At 32.7% G+C, this 17,007-nt stretch overlaps 1 protein-coding gene across 2 annotated transcripts in view; it reads right to left on the bottom strand.

The window, feature by feature from the left end:
- Positions 1 to 17,007, bottom strand: part of LOC124360369 — a 354,556-nt gene that overhangs the window by 14,484 nt on the left and 323,065 nt on the right. For both annotated transcript variants that reach the window (XM_046813951.1, XM_046813942.1), the window contains exons 3-7: positions 3,592 to 3,733; positions 3,376 to 3,443; positions 2,591 to 2,750; positions 1,156 to 1,250; positions 159 to 389 (exon numbers count right to left, since the gene is read on the bottom strand). In XM_046813951.1, coding sequence (XP_046669907.1) covers positions 159 to 389; positions 1,156 to 1,250; positions 2,591 to 2,750; positions 3,376 to 3,443; positions 3,592 to 3,733 — 696 coding nt within the window. The remainder of the gene's footprint in view (positions 1 to 158; positions 390 to 1,155; positions 1,251 to 2,590; positions 2,751 to 3,375; positions 3,444 to 3,591; positions 3,734 to 17,007) is intronic.

Genomic DNA, 17,007 nt, shown 5'->3' with positions numbered 1-17,007 from the left:
ACCCGATCATTACGTGGACTTACAACCCCACCCCTCAATGATATAATAAACGTTTCTCCGATAAAACATTGTCTGAGATTCACCTAAACAAGAATTAATCTTGTTGCCCTAAAATTCAGGAAATTAACTTACTTCGATGAATGTAAGTTGACCATTACCTTTCGTTAACCGCATAGTCCTAGAGCCCTCTGTGGGTGACAGGAGGCCGTTACAGGTAGCGTCTCCAGATTGTGCCACGTCGAATGACACTTTTTTCCCATAGGACCTCTTCTCCCAGACGAAGCAGCGGTAGCGGTCCTCGTCACTGGTCGCCATCTTGTGCTGCAACTGGCCAACGAGGTACCGGGTAGAGCCGTCTTTCCACCAGGCTAGGCACACTAGCTCTTCCACTACACAGACATGTATACATTGACGAGAACACCAATAAATATTGTGCTCTCATATGTTTTTATCACTGCAATTTCAATTGGTAAAAGAATTGTTGTAAAGTAAGTAATATTTAAAGACACTAACCTAAAATGAAAAGATTTGGATACATAAGATTTAAGATTAATAACGCTCAGGATTAGTAAATGGAGTCATAGGAGACGAAGTTTGTTTTTATAAAACATTTCTTATGACAAATTAACATAATTGATATTTGTCTAATAATAAATTACGTTTATCCAGGAAGATGACAAAGCTACGTATTTTGTTAAAAAAATAATGTAATTTAAAATGCACCTGGGACCCTACTGATTTACCGTATTTATGCAACAATAAATAACGTTAAAACTTACACCTTAGAGTCGACAGTTTTGAGATGACTCAGATTAAAGTTATGAATACATATACCTCTTTGTTTTTCCTGATATTGCTAGGACTAATGTTAATAAAATAGTATACGTTTGAGAATCCCTCAGAACTTTCTCAATACGTATTATATTCTACAGTTATGTATTTCAAGAAGAAGCCAAAATGATACATTTCTCATATTGCACAAAATCTAAATGGTTTCAGTACAGCCAATAATACCTTAATTGTTAATGTTGTTGCTAAACACTTTACTGTTGAGAATTCCAGCAGTAGGAATGGCAAGGTAATAAAACGATTTAAGTCACTCACAAACTCTATTTCGTTGCCAGATTTAATATGACTAGCAGGGCGGGTACACACCTGTGCTTTCTGAGTTGTGCACATCTGCGCAGGCTTGGTACCTTAGCAAAAGTCTTGAGTCTTCCGTGCAGGCGTCTGCCCTGGACACCGGCGTGCTACAACATTTGTACGTGTGCATGAGAGATTGTGTGAGGCCAAGACAATCCATAACTAAACGTCTCACTGAGTTAATAACTAGGACAAGTCAACAAAATTCTCATACTACTCTATTCTTCCTTTGATGGTAGTACTATGTCTGGCCATGGGATCGTGCTGTAAGGAGTGGTTCGAGTGAGATGTATATTTTCTTTCTTTGTCATAAAGCTAACAATATTTAGGAGAGCGTGTTAAACTGTACACTTATGTCCATCAAACGGTAAAAATCGTGATTTAGTGTTCTAAACCAGTTTTCTTACTTGTAATTTGACAGTTTAATATAAAATTTTTTGATTATAAGCACTTATGAAATAATTTAAATTAAATAACAGAGATTATTTATTATGTTTGGGGAAAGAAGCTATGAAGTGACATATTTTGCTACAGTTTATTTACTAAATATTTGAAATATAGGAGTACGCACATTCTTTAACTACACTAAAAATGAATTAACTCAATGAAAAGCATAGAGCTTTATGCAAATAATAAATAGTATGATAATATGAGATAATATAATTGTATTATATTATGTATGATGATTTATTAAAATAGTACTGTGATGCCCAGCTGATATATCAATTGCAACTCCACAACATGGAATTCATGGTGTTATGTACAGTATTTACACTATAATGGGGTATTCTCACTTTTAAATCTGGGCTATTAAGGGTTAATAAACATAACTCTGGATTTCTAGTAGGAAAACAACATAATTTTATTTAATAAGAATTGTAACGGGCTGTAAAAATAACAGAAGCAGGTGCAAAATACAGTGTACAATACTTTTTTGGTTTTACTGTAGGATTTGCAGGGGTTTAGGGATTAAGATCTTAATATATACAGACAAAATGTTATTTGGTAATATTAAATTTTAAACAAACTATTATTTTTATTGTTACATATTGTTCAATAAACTCCATTACCTGGAACATTAACATACAAATTCCTTCAAATATATTAGAAAAATCTAACTGTCGAGATAACTAGGCATGTGGTAATAATGAATCATGTTGAACGGATATACAAACCTAAACAAGCTATTTTTAGACATAAAGAACGAAAATAGGATCGTTTATTTTTTATTATTCCAGTCATGTGATCAATGCAACATCTGTTACTAATTTAAGCATGGTAATTGAAATTACATAGATTGAATTGGACGCTTCTCTCAACCATTATATTGCCTTAAACAGTTTAAAACTATTATATTTAGTAATGCTCCATTTTGATAGAAATAATATAAGTCCAAAGAATAGAATTCTGTGGGAGGAAAATAATATTAGTAAGCAAGTGAACTTACATGCAGTCGGCCGATCCCCGGTTGTAGGTGAATGTGAAGGGCGGCCGGAAGGGGCAAGGGGTGGGTGCCGCGTCCGAGCGGAACATTGAGAACAGAGGCGCATCCCCCGTAATCTGCATACAGAGGTCGTCCAGGCCTCCGTGCTTGTTGACACAATAGGCTGTAACATACCATCTTCGTTATACCTACCCGACAGATGCATTGTTATAATCGAGTTGCAAAGACAAGGCTATTCCTCGTAATCTGCATACAGAGGTCGTCCAGGCCTCCGTGCTTGTTGACACAATAGGCTGTAACATAACATCTTCGTTATACCTACCCGACAGATGCATTGTTATAATCGAGTTGCAAAGACAAGGCTATTCCTCGTAATCTGCATACAGAGGTCGTCCAGGCAGGTTTCACCATTTTACCATGTTCACCATTGCAATACATTTATTGAAATAAATGTTTCTCTTACAAACATTGCACATAATAAACACTATATAGACGAAAAGAAAGGTAGATATGTAAATAATAATAGAAATTAAAAATAGATTAATTTAGATTTTTGAGGTTTGCTAACTCCTTAAGCAAGTTCTACCTAACCATGCGAGAAACTAATGTTTCTGCTATAAATAGCTCTATGAATAGAATGAAAAGTAAAGTTGGCCATTAACTTGTTTTACTCTTAATATAATACTAAGTAAAACTCCAAAAAGCTTTAATATATTACCTGTTATTTTGTATATAAACTAAATATGGAAATATATGTTAATGCTAAATTATTTACTAGATTTACTCACTTTCTTTGTACTGTAGAACATTGGGGTGTTTTTCATGAATGACAACACACCTATAGCACCTCTCTGACCTGAAAAGATACCAAAGTTGTAGTAACCCCTTGATGTTATTCAATCCAGGACAACTACCAACAGAAGAGCTTCATTAAAAGATATTGAACAGTTGAATTAGATTGTATCAGGCACTTGAAAGTAATGAATGAACGATCTAGAACGTACTTGTCTTCAACAAGGAACTTGTCACCATCATGCTCGACACAGCTGCCCTTGGTCTCGATAGTTGTGGAGTTTACTACCAGGTGGTGTTGCACCCCGCTCTGGAACCACCGGCCAGACCACGAGATGGGAAATTCACATGCTCCTGAAACAGGAAAATAGGTTAACAAAAGTAAATAATATATTTCAAATATATATGCACGACTGTTTAGATAAATTTTGTTAGTTCTTGGTTAAAATTATGAATAATGTCTTGTCTATGGTTTCATTTTATGTGTTGTAGATTTTAATTTAGTTCAGCACAACAGCCCGATTATACGATACACCAAACTAAATATTTGTATCGTAATGCACAAGTTTTACGTGATTTTCAATCCAATATTATTTTAAAAATCTATTCATATTGACTTTGTATTTGTAACATGTACGAGTATTGCGATTAAATTATAGAATAAATGTATTATTCTCAAGTTTTCAAAGATTTTATACTATAATTTACATAATCAAGCAATGATACCTCGATATTTGAATCAGGTATTTCTAAAAGCCCAGACAGTTCTCAGTATTGAAATATGTTGAGCCAAAATAATTCAGAATATAAGAGAATGGGTCTTGAGGTAGTTTACAAATCAAAAGATTGAAGCACCTGAAGGTACTTTAAACAGGTACATTTTAGATTAAAAGGCATTATACGAGTGATATGAAGAGTATCTACAGACTGGAAGTGTACTAATGTCAGATAGATTCCGAAACTCAAGAGAATCAGTAGGAATAAGATGGTGCGAGTAAAATGGTTCGTGTGATTCCAGACTTCGCTGTATCTGGTATAGGACCAATGGTTGTCTTCCGCTGATCTAGAAGGACCTTCGGTGCAAATGGGGAATTAATTTGTTTATGATAACTAAGCCGGGCAGTTTATTTGCTCTTGTCATTGAGCACGAATACGTACCTAAAAGAGTTATTTGAATTAGGGTTTTTAAGATGACACTTCGCTAACGCTCAGCCAACTATCGATTTTATTGTCTTCTAAATATCACTACGGTTGTTATAATATAGTTTACCATTAAATTAACAAAATAATTATACTCACACCAACATTTTACATTAACTTGTTGTTTTGTATTATTCCAGGTATATATAACTGGAATTTATTACAAGACAATAATACAATATATATTCATATTATATTATTATAATGTTAAGTAAGTAAAAGGTTTTCTACAATGAAACATTCAGGCGAGCAGTAAAGGAATAAAGGTATAAAGGAACACAAGAGATGACTGACTGGATGTTGTTCTTGTGTACACGTCTTTCCTCATTAATTAGCCCCAAAGCAAATATCAGGAGAATGCACAACTTTGCGTTACACGAACAAATTGAAGCAATGACTGCAAATTCCTGTTATGCAAATCGGTATTTAGATTAAGACTCCCTCCTCCACTCATCTTTAACCTGGTTAGCGTTAGACCGTCTGGAAATGTCTTCACTTCAAACAGAATACCTGGTGATGCTAAAGCAACGTTCTTTGTTACAACATCTTTAACTTTGAATAGTATAAGGATTTAAAAGCTAATTTTATTATACGTTTTTGGAGACATTATTGCAAAATTAATTGATACGAGACGAGGTTAAGTAAGGTTATGTACATATCGCCTCATCGGGGAATACAGAAAGAAACTCTCCAACCAATTTACTCTTTACCTCCAACTCGGAAAAAAATAATCCCTAACATACCAAACATTAAGATAATTTTGAACATTGGCGATTAATCACAATTTTCCAAAATAAAGAAACTTACTAAGTTTCCGAGTTAAATATTCAGACACGATATACACAGCGAATAATAACTACGGTAACTGTTAAATTCTAAAATATATATATAAACTCTATGAGTTTATATATTTATATGAGGATATTACTGAAATAGTCTAAAATTTTATTTTAGTTTCACTATGATCAAATTAAAAGTCTTCTATTTTTAGTTTTGTAGGTTTTCATTATTCGAAAAGAGGTTTCTGTTATTGTTTCTGTAATAAAAGAACTTCCAAACACATCGTCTAACATTTTTAATTGTTATACTTATTAATATACAAAATTTTACTTTAGTATACATTTTAATATTTTATTCAAATTAGTTGGTTTTTAGCTGTTTCTTATTTACGCATCTAAAATGTTCGGCGAGATTTTAGTTAATCATTACTTCATTTTTAGCCTACTCTTAGCTTGAAGATGGCGTAATTAATTCACATTTTGGTGCTGTGTAAATATATTAACCTATTATAAAAGATCAGTTTGAATCAATCGTTTTGTATCAAATACAGTTTGAGGAATTCATAAATGTTGCGCCTATCTTTAAATTAATGTTCCAATTACATTGTAACAGTAAATTAATACAATAAATGTAGTCAGAAGCTGCATTGCTATGGAAACGAAAGGACACTGTGTACATATACACGTATAACTCTAGTGACTTGTGTAATTGACAATGTAATGGGTGACTTCATTTTTTGTACAAAGTGTAAACACTAGTACTCCACTGTGTAGTTAAGACAACAACAAAACTTGTCAGCGTAAAAGGTTTCAGGAACAAACAACTTGCCTGAGAGTCGGTCTAATAGTTTGTAGTTGGACAAGCTACTCCATTCCTTATCTGAAAATACTTGCTTCCATTCAAAGCGTTATCAATAAAATAATCTACTTTTTTATAATTTGGATTACAAGTGATTGTCTTAAAATCACCACTTGAAAATACTAAGTTATTTAAAAATAAATATTGTTTCTATTATGGACTGCTGTAAAAACATCTACCAAGAGAGACGTCAAATATTATATTATTATTATTGCTAACATATTATTGATAACATTAATATTAAATAAATATTTATATAAAACCAAAGAAATTCAAATAGTTAAGCAAATTACGATTAAACAACTATTACATGAAGAATATAGTAAATTGAATATACAATCATCAATGTACATTTTTTATTGTCTTAATAATAAGAATACGACCACGTGATTCCAACTGAAAACAGTCCCCTCAGTTAGTTGGTCAATGCTTCGATTGAATCCCTCAGTCAATTTACGGTATGTGGCATACTGTATGAATGCATTTTAATTTTAACCATCCACTTGTACAATCCTGTATTATTGTATTACCCTTATTATTCTAGATTTTAATAACTTATTATATAAATAAATCTGATTAATATATTAGTTTCTTAACCGATAAATGTTGGGAGCAAAGTGAATGCAAAACAAGTTTTTGGACGGATTTAGAATAATTAATAGCGTAATTTTATTTTGGAAATGGGACGTTTAAAAAATAAATATAAATCTTATTTGTAATAAAGCAAAAGACGTTGTTGTATTGTTTAATTTTAAACATGGAATAAATAATTGGGCACTAAAAACCATTCTGCAGTGTAATTTTTCTGATTAAGCTACATATATTCTATTATAAGGATGTAAGAAATTACAAATTTGAGATATAAGTCTAGGTATAAATTAGTTACCAATTTAATATTGGTGTGCCAACAGCTCCACCTGCAAATAGATATTTGTGATAATAAAATATGTGAGACATTACAATTTTAAAATTACCTTAGTTACGTTAATCAAATAAAACGTGTTAAAATTATGACTTAAACATATATTTAATAAATTCATAGCATAACTACTTCAATTCAACAAATAATGTTTAAATAATATTGCACACTAGTGCTAACAGCGGCTAAATACGCAATTTTCAAAATCAAAGACCGTAGCTTTCTTAAAGAAAGCGTTAATGATGTAATATAATTTAGATTGCTTCCAGACAAAATTCTATTTACGTTTTTTTACTATTTACTATTTTTTAGTAAAAGTTTTTTACTATTTAAGTATCGTTTGTTTTCTAGGTCACTAAGTCGCTTGACGTACGTTAGTTGAACTAGTAGTTGCGTTTAATTAATATTGAAATAACGTTTCTTTTCGAGGCCGCTGTGCGTATGACGTACGATTGAAACGGCTGGAAATGGTTGGAACCAGCGTTTCTTAGTTTTTAGCCACGATAGTTTTAGGGAACGTTTAGGTGTGAAATATAGTAAACCTTGAGCTGACTTCTTCCCTTTATTTTCCGATGAAACGGCGACTATGAACGGATATTTATCTGTTGATCATCGGTGCTGAATTTGCATTTTTCTTATACTAACGCTGGTTTGAACTGTACTTGGAAACAGTCTTTCTCTTTTTAACCCTGACTTTTACCCCGCTCGACTGTTCTATCCGATGTATTAAGACTTTTAGTGCTATGTAACTGTTCCTTCCCAACTTAACTATTATAATATAATTTTAAGTTCATAATTTATTTGTTCATATAACATATTCTGGCATCAAACTTCCAGTCGGTTGGTTGACAGTTCTGTAGCTTCGGCTTAATTATTCATGCATACAATATATAATGCGTAGTTATTTAATGTTTAAATAATGATATATTTACAAATCAAGGTGTGCTTAAATAAACAGTGATGTATTTTTGATACTAAAATACCCCAAAACGTAGGAAAACGAGTAGCTCACTTGGACTTGCTCAATGAGGCAAATTAAAATATGTAATTTAAAAGGTCTCAAAGACTAATATATTTTGGACAAAGAACATTTGACGTTGGTAAGGAGTTGAACAATCAGCCAGTAAGTGAATTGGTGCAAGAGATGCCAGTATCTAGTAGACTCACTTCGGGTATTTCCCTGAGGCCAGATAATGGTAGAGGGTGTGTAGAACCAGGGGTGCTGACAGAGGAGGGGCGCCCTGGGCATGTTTACTATTACAACTGCCACTACCTGCCTCTATGTGCCATCCGATGAAAGCTGCACGTGGCGTCCGGTGACGTGACATTTTGATCCACCCTCTGCTCTAATAGTATGATAAATTTCATTACGAATAGTCTAGTGTGAGTCTTCATTATTTAGGCACTCTGGTTATTTACAATGTTCTTTATTGAATAATCATATTTACCTGTATTTTAAAGTTTAAAAATATTTTACATTCAATAATTGTAACGGAGCAGAAAATTATTTGTACTGTTTTCCATATGCGCATAACGCAAGTGTTAAAACTGTGAACGACATCGTGTTTTCAGTAGTGGGCTATCTGATCATGGTTACTAGATCTAAGGTCTTATGACAACCTAGTTTTTTTGAAATTTTTAAAGACGTGTTTCGAAATATTTAATCTGACTTATCAGTGTAGTTTTTCGTTTTAAAATTATTTTTATTTAAAAATGTTTATACTTACTTATTTGGCGTACACCATTTTTACAGATGTATGAATATAAATTAAAAAGGACATTTTTGTATACATTAATAATGGTTATTATGTGACATTGACAATTATATAATTAGTATCATTGAAATATGGACAATATTTTAGAACAATTATATAAGAAACATAAGAAATAATAATCATAATTTTCAGCATCCTACAGTAAGTCATGACTGAAGAATAAATTGGGAAGACTATATTTATGTTTTAGTTTTTATGACCTAAACAAAATAACTATTTATATACGTTTTGAATAAGCTGTCAGATTATAATTTTGAAATTAGAATAGACAGTTCTTTATACAATTTTTTTTTAATACAATATTTTACGGATATAAGTTTAATATTAAAATTAAACCAAAGCAATATTAAAAGAAAGATATTTGGTTGAACTGCAATGCCAATGCTTTCTAAATACACCCTTTATATGGAAAGGGTAGTTGTTGGAGCTGTTGATGTGAACCTACAGACAGAATGACCTAAGTGAGAACAGCATCGACGGATTTCCCAATGGCGATAAAATTCTTCTTTTTCTCAATCTCAATAACTAAAACTTGAATGGCCTTTTAAAGTGCAAGTAAATTTTTTGGACTTTATATTCTTTAAATGTGAATTCACCAAAAAGATACCAATACATTTTTAACTATTTAAACAACTAAGTAACAGGTCATAGAGTCTGTAAAATTAAATAAATATAAAACAAAAAACTGATTTAATATTATTGATTAACCAAACTTACGAACGAACCACAAGTGACTTTAAAGTCCCTTTGTACATATGCGGGTGGAAAGAGTTTAATCGTAAGAGGTACCCAATTGAAATTAATCCATCGACAAGAAAGGGGTTGAGAAAATTTGATTGAATCGCAATAACAAGAATAGACTTGTGTGGCTGACTAACGGCATTAGTCAACACTTCAGTAGGATGTCTTGATTTGAATATCATTTCCATGCCATTGACTTACACCTCTGACATTTACTTTGAGAGTGAAATTGCAGTTACTAAATGCTATATCCGTTTCGTAATTAATTTCAATCAATTAACCTGACAAAGCAGACAAATGAATCAGTTGAAATAAAATAATGGATATAAAAATGCTTGTCCCAAGATTATACATTTAAATTAATTACTTCCTTCTTTTATATTGTTTCGAATGAAGTAAAAACTTAAAAGACTGCTGTAAATGACTTAGAAATAAAATAAAAACTGTAGAACGCACGGAATTTACTTTATCATTGTACATAAAATACCAATCGAGTACATTCATAGAAGGAGTCCAAGTTATCGGAGGTCTGAGAACTCGTAGATTAGGAAAACCCGAGATTCAGTAATCAAGATCACTTAAGAGCAAGAAGTGGGCACCAGTTCTACGAAATAGTAACAAACGGGGACTTACGGAACAAACACATAAAAATATAGAGTAAGCATGAAGATATGTATAATCTAAAGGGAAATAAAAGTTTACTGAGGGCTCAATTAATCTTAAGACCTCAATTATTACCACTTCTTGCATCGAATTTCACAGTTTGGAGTGTTATTTTGGAATCTTGCTAGTACTTAAAATCTAAAAACTAACACCTTTTCTTAAAAAGGATTAGCCCAGGGAATCAGTAAAGTAACAGATTAAAAGTCTCCAGAATATTCCAGAACCCCGTATTTAATAACTGAGAGACTTGGATAGTACGTGTTCAATGAGAACTAGTTTTCAGTATCTAAGCGTTATGAGGTACATTATGAGAGGCGTTGAATAAAATAACGTTTAACGTAGGGACTGGGAGTTTTAGAGAGATTCAAGGATCTCCTATTGAACACAAATCCGAGATAAAAATAATAAGGGCGACGTTAGTTATGAACGTTACGAAACCTCTCCGGCAATGGAATTAAAAGAAATGGATATAAAGTCTTGAACTGTGTCAATTACATCGGTTGATTTGAAACGACTTACTATGAATACAGCTTGTGTGCTCAATTCCGTACAGTACAGTATTATTAAATTATTTATAAAACACCTATACACAATTAATTACTTCTTAAGTCTATTTAGGTTGTGCAATTATATACTGTGAAATAAAAAGGCGGCTTTTTATATTTAGTAGCTTGTGATATTTATTACAATATTTAAAATATATACAATTCTTAATTAAGGCCACTGACAGAGAGAAGGGAGAGAGCTACTGAATTACTATGGTCTTGTGAAATATTTTATACTAATCTCACTCAATACGTGGGTAAAAATACTATAGTTTGTTACATTTCAATTAGCTAGAATTTATTTAGTAGGTACTGTAAATTATGCAAATTATTTATACTTACCAGAACCTTTGGTAGTTAGTACTAAAAATAAATATCTACCTACCGAATTACATAATTTTTATGAATCTATATCCAGTGGTTAAATAAGTGTAAACACGTGATTTAATGGTAGTAATAAATTATATTACTTACGAGAATATTCGTATCAATTGAACACATAACCAAACTACCTACAACCCCAAAATAAACTGTAGTTCTTAGTTGAGAAAATTTAGCCAAATCTGTTATAAAGCATAGTGCCACATGTAAATGTATTCATACATATAGTTTCCAAATTTCCAGTTGCAAGGAAACCCAAGACACAGAGTTTAAAGTTGCCGAGAACGTTTCTAAAATCTAGAAGCTTCCATTAACTATAATCTCCTACATTCCAAGATCTCCAGTAGGCTTAAGTATAATGGAGGGCGAACAAATCTCATATTCCATGACCTCTCACAGAGTAGAAGTTCTCAAAAAAATGAATATTTTAAACTTGGTAGTTTTTATAGGTACGGAATTTGTCAAGCGTAGCTGTACAAAAATAAAATTTGTAGTTACCTAGTACCAGGTATTTGTATTTCCGGAGACCAAACAATTTCACTAGGGTTTAGATACTATCACTAGTATTTAGTGACCTACAGTGAGAATCCTAGATCCAAAAGTTCTTGTTTTTACACGTATTAAACAAGCGTGTAATATAGAGCCCCAAGCCTGTGAACATGACCTGTATAGCTGATAGCCACAAGCACGAGACACTAGTTCCAATATTGCCATTTAATTACTTTTCGTTCTGTTTGATCGTTGATTCGTTTCTATCCTTCCAGATAACCCGATTCATTTCATTTCATTGCTTTAATGACAAATCTAAAGTAAATTCCAATCTTACCATACAATTGAAGCTATATATTTGAAATAGTTTTGGATCCTTCTGCCTATAACTTATTGTTAAACACCCAAAAAATGTATATATTTGTATATAATACAAATAAATTTGTTAATAAATAAAAATAAAAATTGAAATATCACCTTGCTATGTAAAGTTATCAATTTTGGGCACTATTCGACGGGGTTCTGCACCTTGAGGCTTTGATCACTTAGGGTTATTTCAGGTTCTAGCTGTTCGCGGAGTGTAAATATTGAACATAAGGTGTACTTATGTTAAATATTTTAAGACTCGCGTTACTCACACCACTCAGGTTATGCAGATGCTGTAATATAGATGCTTTAACTTACTTATCCTGAATAACAATCTATGCTAGTGAAAGATCATAAATGTACCTAAGTGCCTCTTCTAGTTTGCACTTGCCTACTAACTTCGTTTTGCCTTGCAATTCTTATGGTGGTATTCATGAAAACATCTTTCACAAGTTAGGCGCAATCGTTGAGCAATGTAATGACTTGTAGTCTTCACATAACGTACAATATACAGTTCTATGTATTTCTGCTTGTTCTATGTATTTCTATCTGAAATAACGGTTGTAATACATTATAGAATCATAGACTTGGATTGCGGGATTGTATATTATCCGACCATTTTACGCTGATTCAAACACAAAAAGTATGCCTAATGTTTCCAATAATTATTATGGCAGGTTTACTAAGTATGTAAAAAGTATTTACATACTTTTTAAAATTTATTCTTTTTAAAGATCTAATAGATTAATACTACCTATAATATTGCGTATCAAATAAATTAACTTGCTGCAATGTATTTTCCAACTGAGTTTTCTTAGCGTTTTCAGCTGAGATTAAGTATGCAATAGACATTTTAAGTTTCTATATGACAGATTGTGCTCGTATGTTTACGTGTTGGAATTTACCAATTAAACGTAATGCAAATAACAGTCACGGAAATATAAGTTCATTTTTATATACATAATTTCACTCAAATAACTTCTTGTTTAATATAACAATAAATTACTGTTTACACCTCATTTTACAATTTGGTTATCATGTACTGAAAAGCTAAAATGGCAAGTTTCAGAACGTTCTACGTTAGTGCTGGACCATTTTTGTTGTTTTGAAACCAATATGGTAACATCACTCAGACTGTTTTGAAAATATCAAACATTGATTACCGTACTCATGAATCTTTCATGAAAACACATGTTTACCACACTCATTTCCTATGGCGGGGTGGCGAGGAGGGGTGGAGGGGCGATGGTTTTCAACGCGAGTTGTTACCGGTAACAGAATTACTGTAAAAGACTGGAGCTACCGACTTGACTGACTAACCTTATTTGTCAGCACTTCAGAAGGAAGTCTTGATTTGAATACAATTTCCATATCATTGACTCACACCCTTAACATCTAATTCGACGGGGGAGTATTTTGGCGGATCCTACTTATAAAATATAAGTGATGTTAATATGACCGAAAACTATCCGTTACTTTAATAATGTATTTATATAATCTACATATTAAAGCATTCTGAACCCCAACTACTTAATGAGATTTCTGACTTTCCAAAAGCGGAAATTGGTGCTGCTTGTGTCTGTTTACTAAACAAAGCTATCAGATGAATGCAATGATGAGAAAACTTTACTGAATTTACGATTATAACATATTTTATACTGCTACCGAAATTATACTATTCAGTATAAATAGAATAGGATGGAATGTTCCTATTGCCGAGAACACATGGAAGAACTACGCAAGGGGAAGTATCGGGTAATCAGAGCCTGAGCTAGTGCGTCCTAGAGGAAGAGGAGGTTATACTCCACACAGATGACTGATGCGTATTACCTCTTCTCGCAATGCCAAGCTCACCTTGCGTGAGCATTTACAGTCCTTATGGGAAGAAAGCCCCCTCAACCATCAAATTTGTTTTCAATAAAAATTTACATACGTTATTTCTGTTGCTTTAGTAGATAGGTAATCTTCATACCGAAATAAGGGAAATCCGTTTAAATACGATAACCTCGACCTGTTAACCCAGTCCAAATTTGGTTAGTTGAGAATGGTTAGTTTCTCAAAATGCAATATTGCTTTTCAAAGGTCATGATTACTTGGTACTAAAACAGGTTGACTCAATAAATTTGGGTTCACGAGTAGAAAATCACCACTAGGGTTCTTGGAGATAGCCACTCGCAATTCTCAGGTTTACCACGATGAATTTCATAGTTTTCAGAGGTCATCATGTCTTTTGGGGGTTAGATAGCTATGTATGGAGTCATAAGTGCTTGTGAGGGCTAGGTACGCTTGTGGGGTAGGGTCTAGCAGAACGTCTGGTAAGCTTTTGAGAAGTCAGAAAGGCATGTACATGTGTGTAGTCTTGTGCGTGATCAGATCAGTCTTGGCATTTGGGAAGTTAGGTAGGCCTGTACGTGGTCAGGCTTATGAAGGCCCGTATAGACTTGGGTAGGTTGGTCACCCACCTTTGCCACGAGTTGGAATTCATTGAAAGAGGTAAGTATTGTGGGTACTATCTTTTTTCCATAATTTTTTACTTCTATTATTACATCAACTTTTGTTACTGGCTCCGTTGATGTAGAAGGAAAAGTAATAGTATTTGTTTGGTAAATATCTATAAATCAGGATATTCCGAGAGAGTATTTGTGTAGCACTACACTCAAGTAGGACTACACTGTGCTGTTAATCCCGCCAATCTCAGCAAGTGGCTCGCCACAATGCTGTTCTTGTGGTCTCGACTGCTCTCTCTCTGCTGCGAGTGAAGGATTACCGACGTTAAATATTAGAGCGAGCTCTCTATGTTCAGCATTTGCCATAGTTTACGAGTTCACACAAGTTATATCACACTACAATTCTATATCTCAGCATCTGTGATTGCATTTTAGAAAAGCTTTACTTTCAACAATTCAGTCAAATACAACAAATTTTGCAAATATAGCATAAATAAATTGTTACAACAAATGTGGAGGAACTTAAAACTCTTCAAGTGTATGCACGTTTTACACGCATGTTAGACTTTTCAGTACATGTCATTTTATATTTTGCATATAAGATATTGAACGCTTTAAATGTTACACGATAAAACGACATAATCTGTTAAAAATCTGTTTCCCTTATCAATAAAATGGTTTTCCTTATTACTCGCTACACTAATGCTTCGATTTAACAGACACAATGATTGAACCGGAAATGTTCAAACACAGAATTTATTTCACACTGTGTGTGTGAGTACCCCTCATAAAACTGTGTCCTTATGGCTTGTTTACACAGAAATATACGATAATTTTAAAGTTATGTGTTATAAAATTTACAAGCATACTTTGTTTAGTAAATTTTAATTCGATTCTTATATAATGACAGTTTGTAAGTTTTAAGTAATATAAATATTAGCCTACTAACTAAGATTTATAAATGAATAACTCCTAATAAAGCGAGATGTGTTAATATTATTACGGAATAATTAATATTATCCTCAAGTGTAAGTGTTCAGCAACATGGTATAGTCTTTTGAATTATACTCTATCTGAAACAGTTGCAATAATTTTACATTACATATTCACAAACCGGTATCCAAAAGTGTAACTGGTTGAAAGAATATTTTTGTCATTGCATGCCTGAAGGTCTTTTGTGTTGTAACATTTTATATCGTTTATTTCGTGTACTCGTCGACTAATCTATGCTAATTATTATAAATTGATTTTGGCAGCTTTTATGACGATGAAATGGCTACTCGCATACAAATACGGTGTTTATTACCGGAGCCACGGCGCCGGACATCGATTGTTACTCAGGATAAGCGAGTTAAGCCGACAACAATTATCGGAGAACACGTCACATAAATGGCGGGAGTAACGCGAACGTACTCCGGACACGCCACAAGTGCTCCCACACCCGTCGTTGCGATAAATATTTACACACCATGAAACGTTAGAAACAAGTGATAAAACTACAACTCTCAATAACTAACCTGCTTTAGTGCAAGCATCTCAGCAGCGTGGTTGGTTTCTGATCAGGTTGGAACGACTTTTCTCAAAACTCAATACAGTATACTCATACTCTGATACGAAATATATATATATTTATATATATATAAATATATATATATAAATATATATATATAAATATATATATATAAATATATATATATATATATATATATATATACATATATAATTTAATATCATAAATCAATGAAAGCATTTCATGTGGTTGGAATATTAACCCGAGTGGTCAAAGGACGATATAAATTAAACATGTAAAACACTGGAAATAATAAAATATCGTATGTACATTATCAAAATGAAGGAAAATAAATATATGTTCACAAATAAATTTAATTTCTTAAATTACTTCAACAAGTATACACGTAACTGGATCGTATATTATTCTGTTTGAACCACTACGTAATGAATTTAGTGTAGACTTGTGGAATGAACGAATCGGGTGACTATGAAATAGTAATTAATTAGTATACGAGTAATAAGTTAAGCAAAAAGGAAAGTAATTAAAAGCCAATATTACAACCGGCGAGACATGGTGTACTGGCGAGAGTTTTGGCGACCATATAGTTCCTGGAACCCGTCCAGTTAACAAGACAAACCGACAGATTTCGTAATTAAATAGTCTCGGTAATTTACCTAAAACCGTAACTGTTCATGTTGAAGCTGTGAAATTTATTGTTAAAACCCTGATTGTACAGTTTGTAAGAACAGGATTATACCTTATTATTGTTATTAGGAATATTATTTATTTCTTATTGCTAAATGAGCCAACCTGGGAATAACCAATATGTTCCAAATTCACAAATATAATTATTTCTAACAGTGTAAAACTGATACAATGAAACACATCCCATATGTAAACACATAGGACATTGTTTAATATAACAATGATTTATAAACTGTTAGTACCACT

The sequence above is a fragment of the Homalodisca vitripennis genome, chromosome 1, assembly GCF_021130785.1.
Source record: "Homalodisca vitripennis isolate AUS2020 chromosome 1, UT_GWSS_2.1, whole genome shotgun sequence".
In the NCBI taxonomy this organism is placed as follows: domain Eukaryota; kingdom Metazoa; phylum Arthropoda; class Insecta; order Hemiptera; family Cicadellidae; genus Homalodisca; species Homalodisca vitripennis.
Note: the sequence above shows the minus strand (reverse complement) of the source record. Positions and strands in the feature narration are given on the sequence as shown.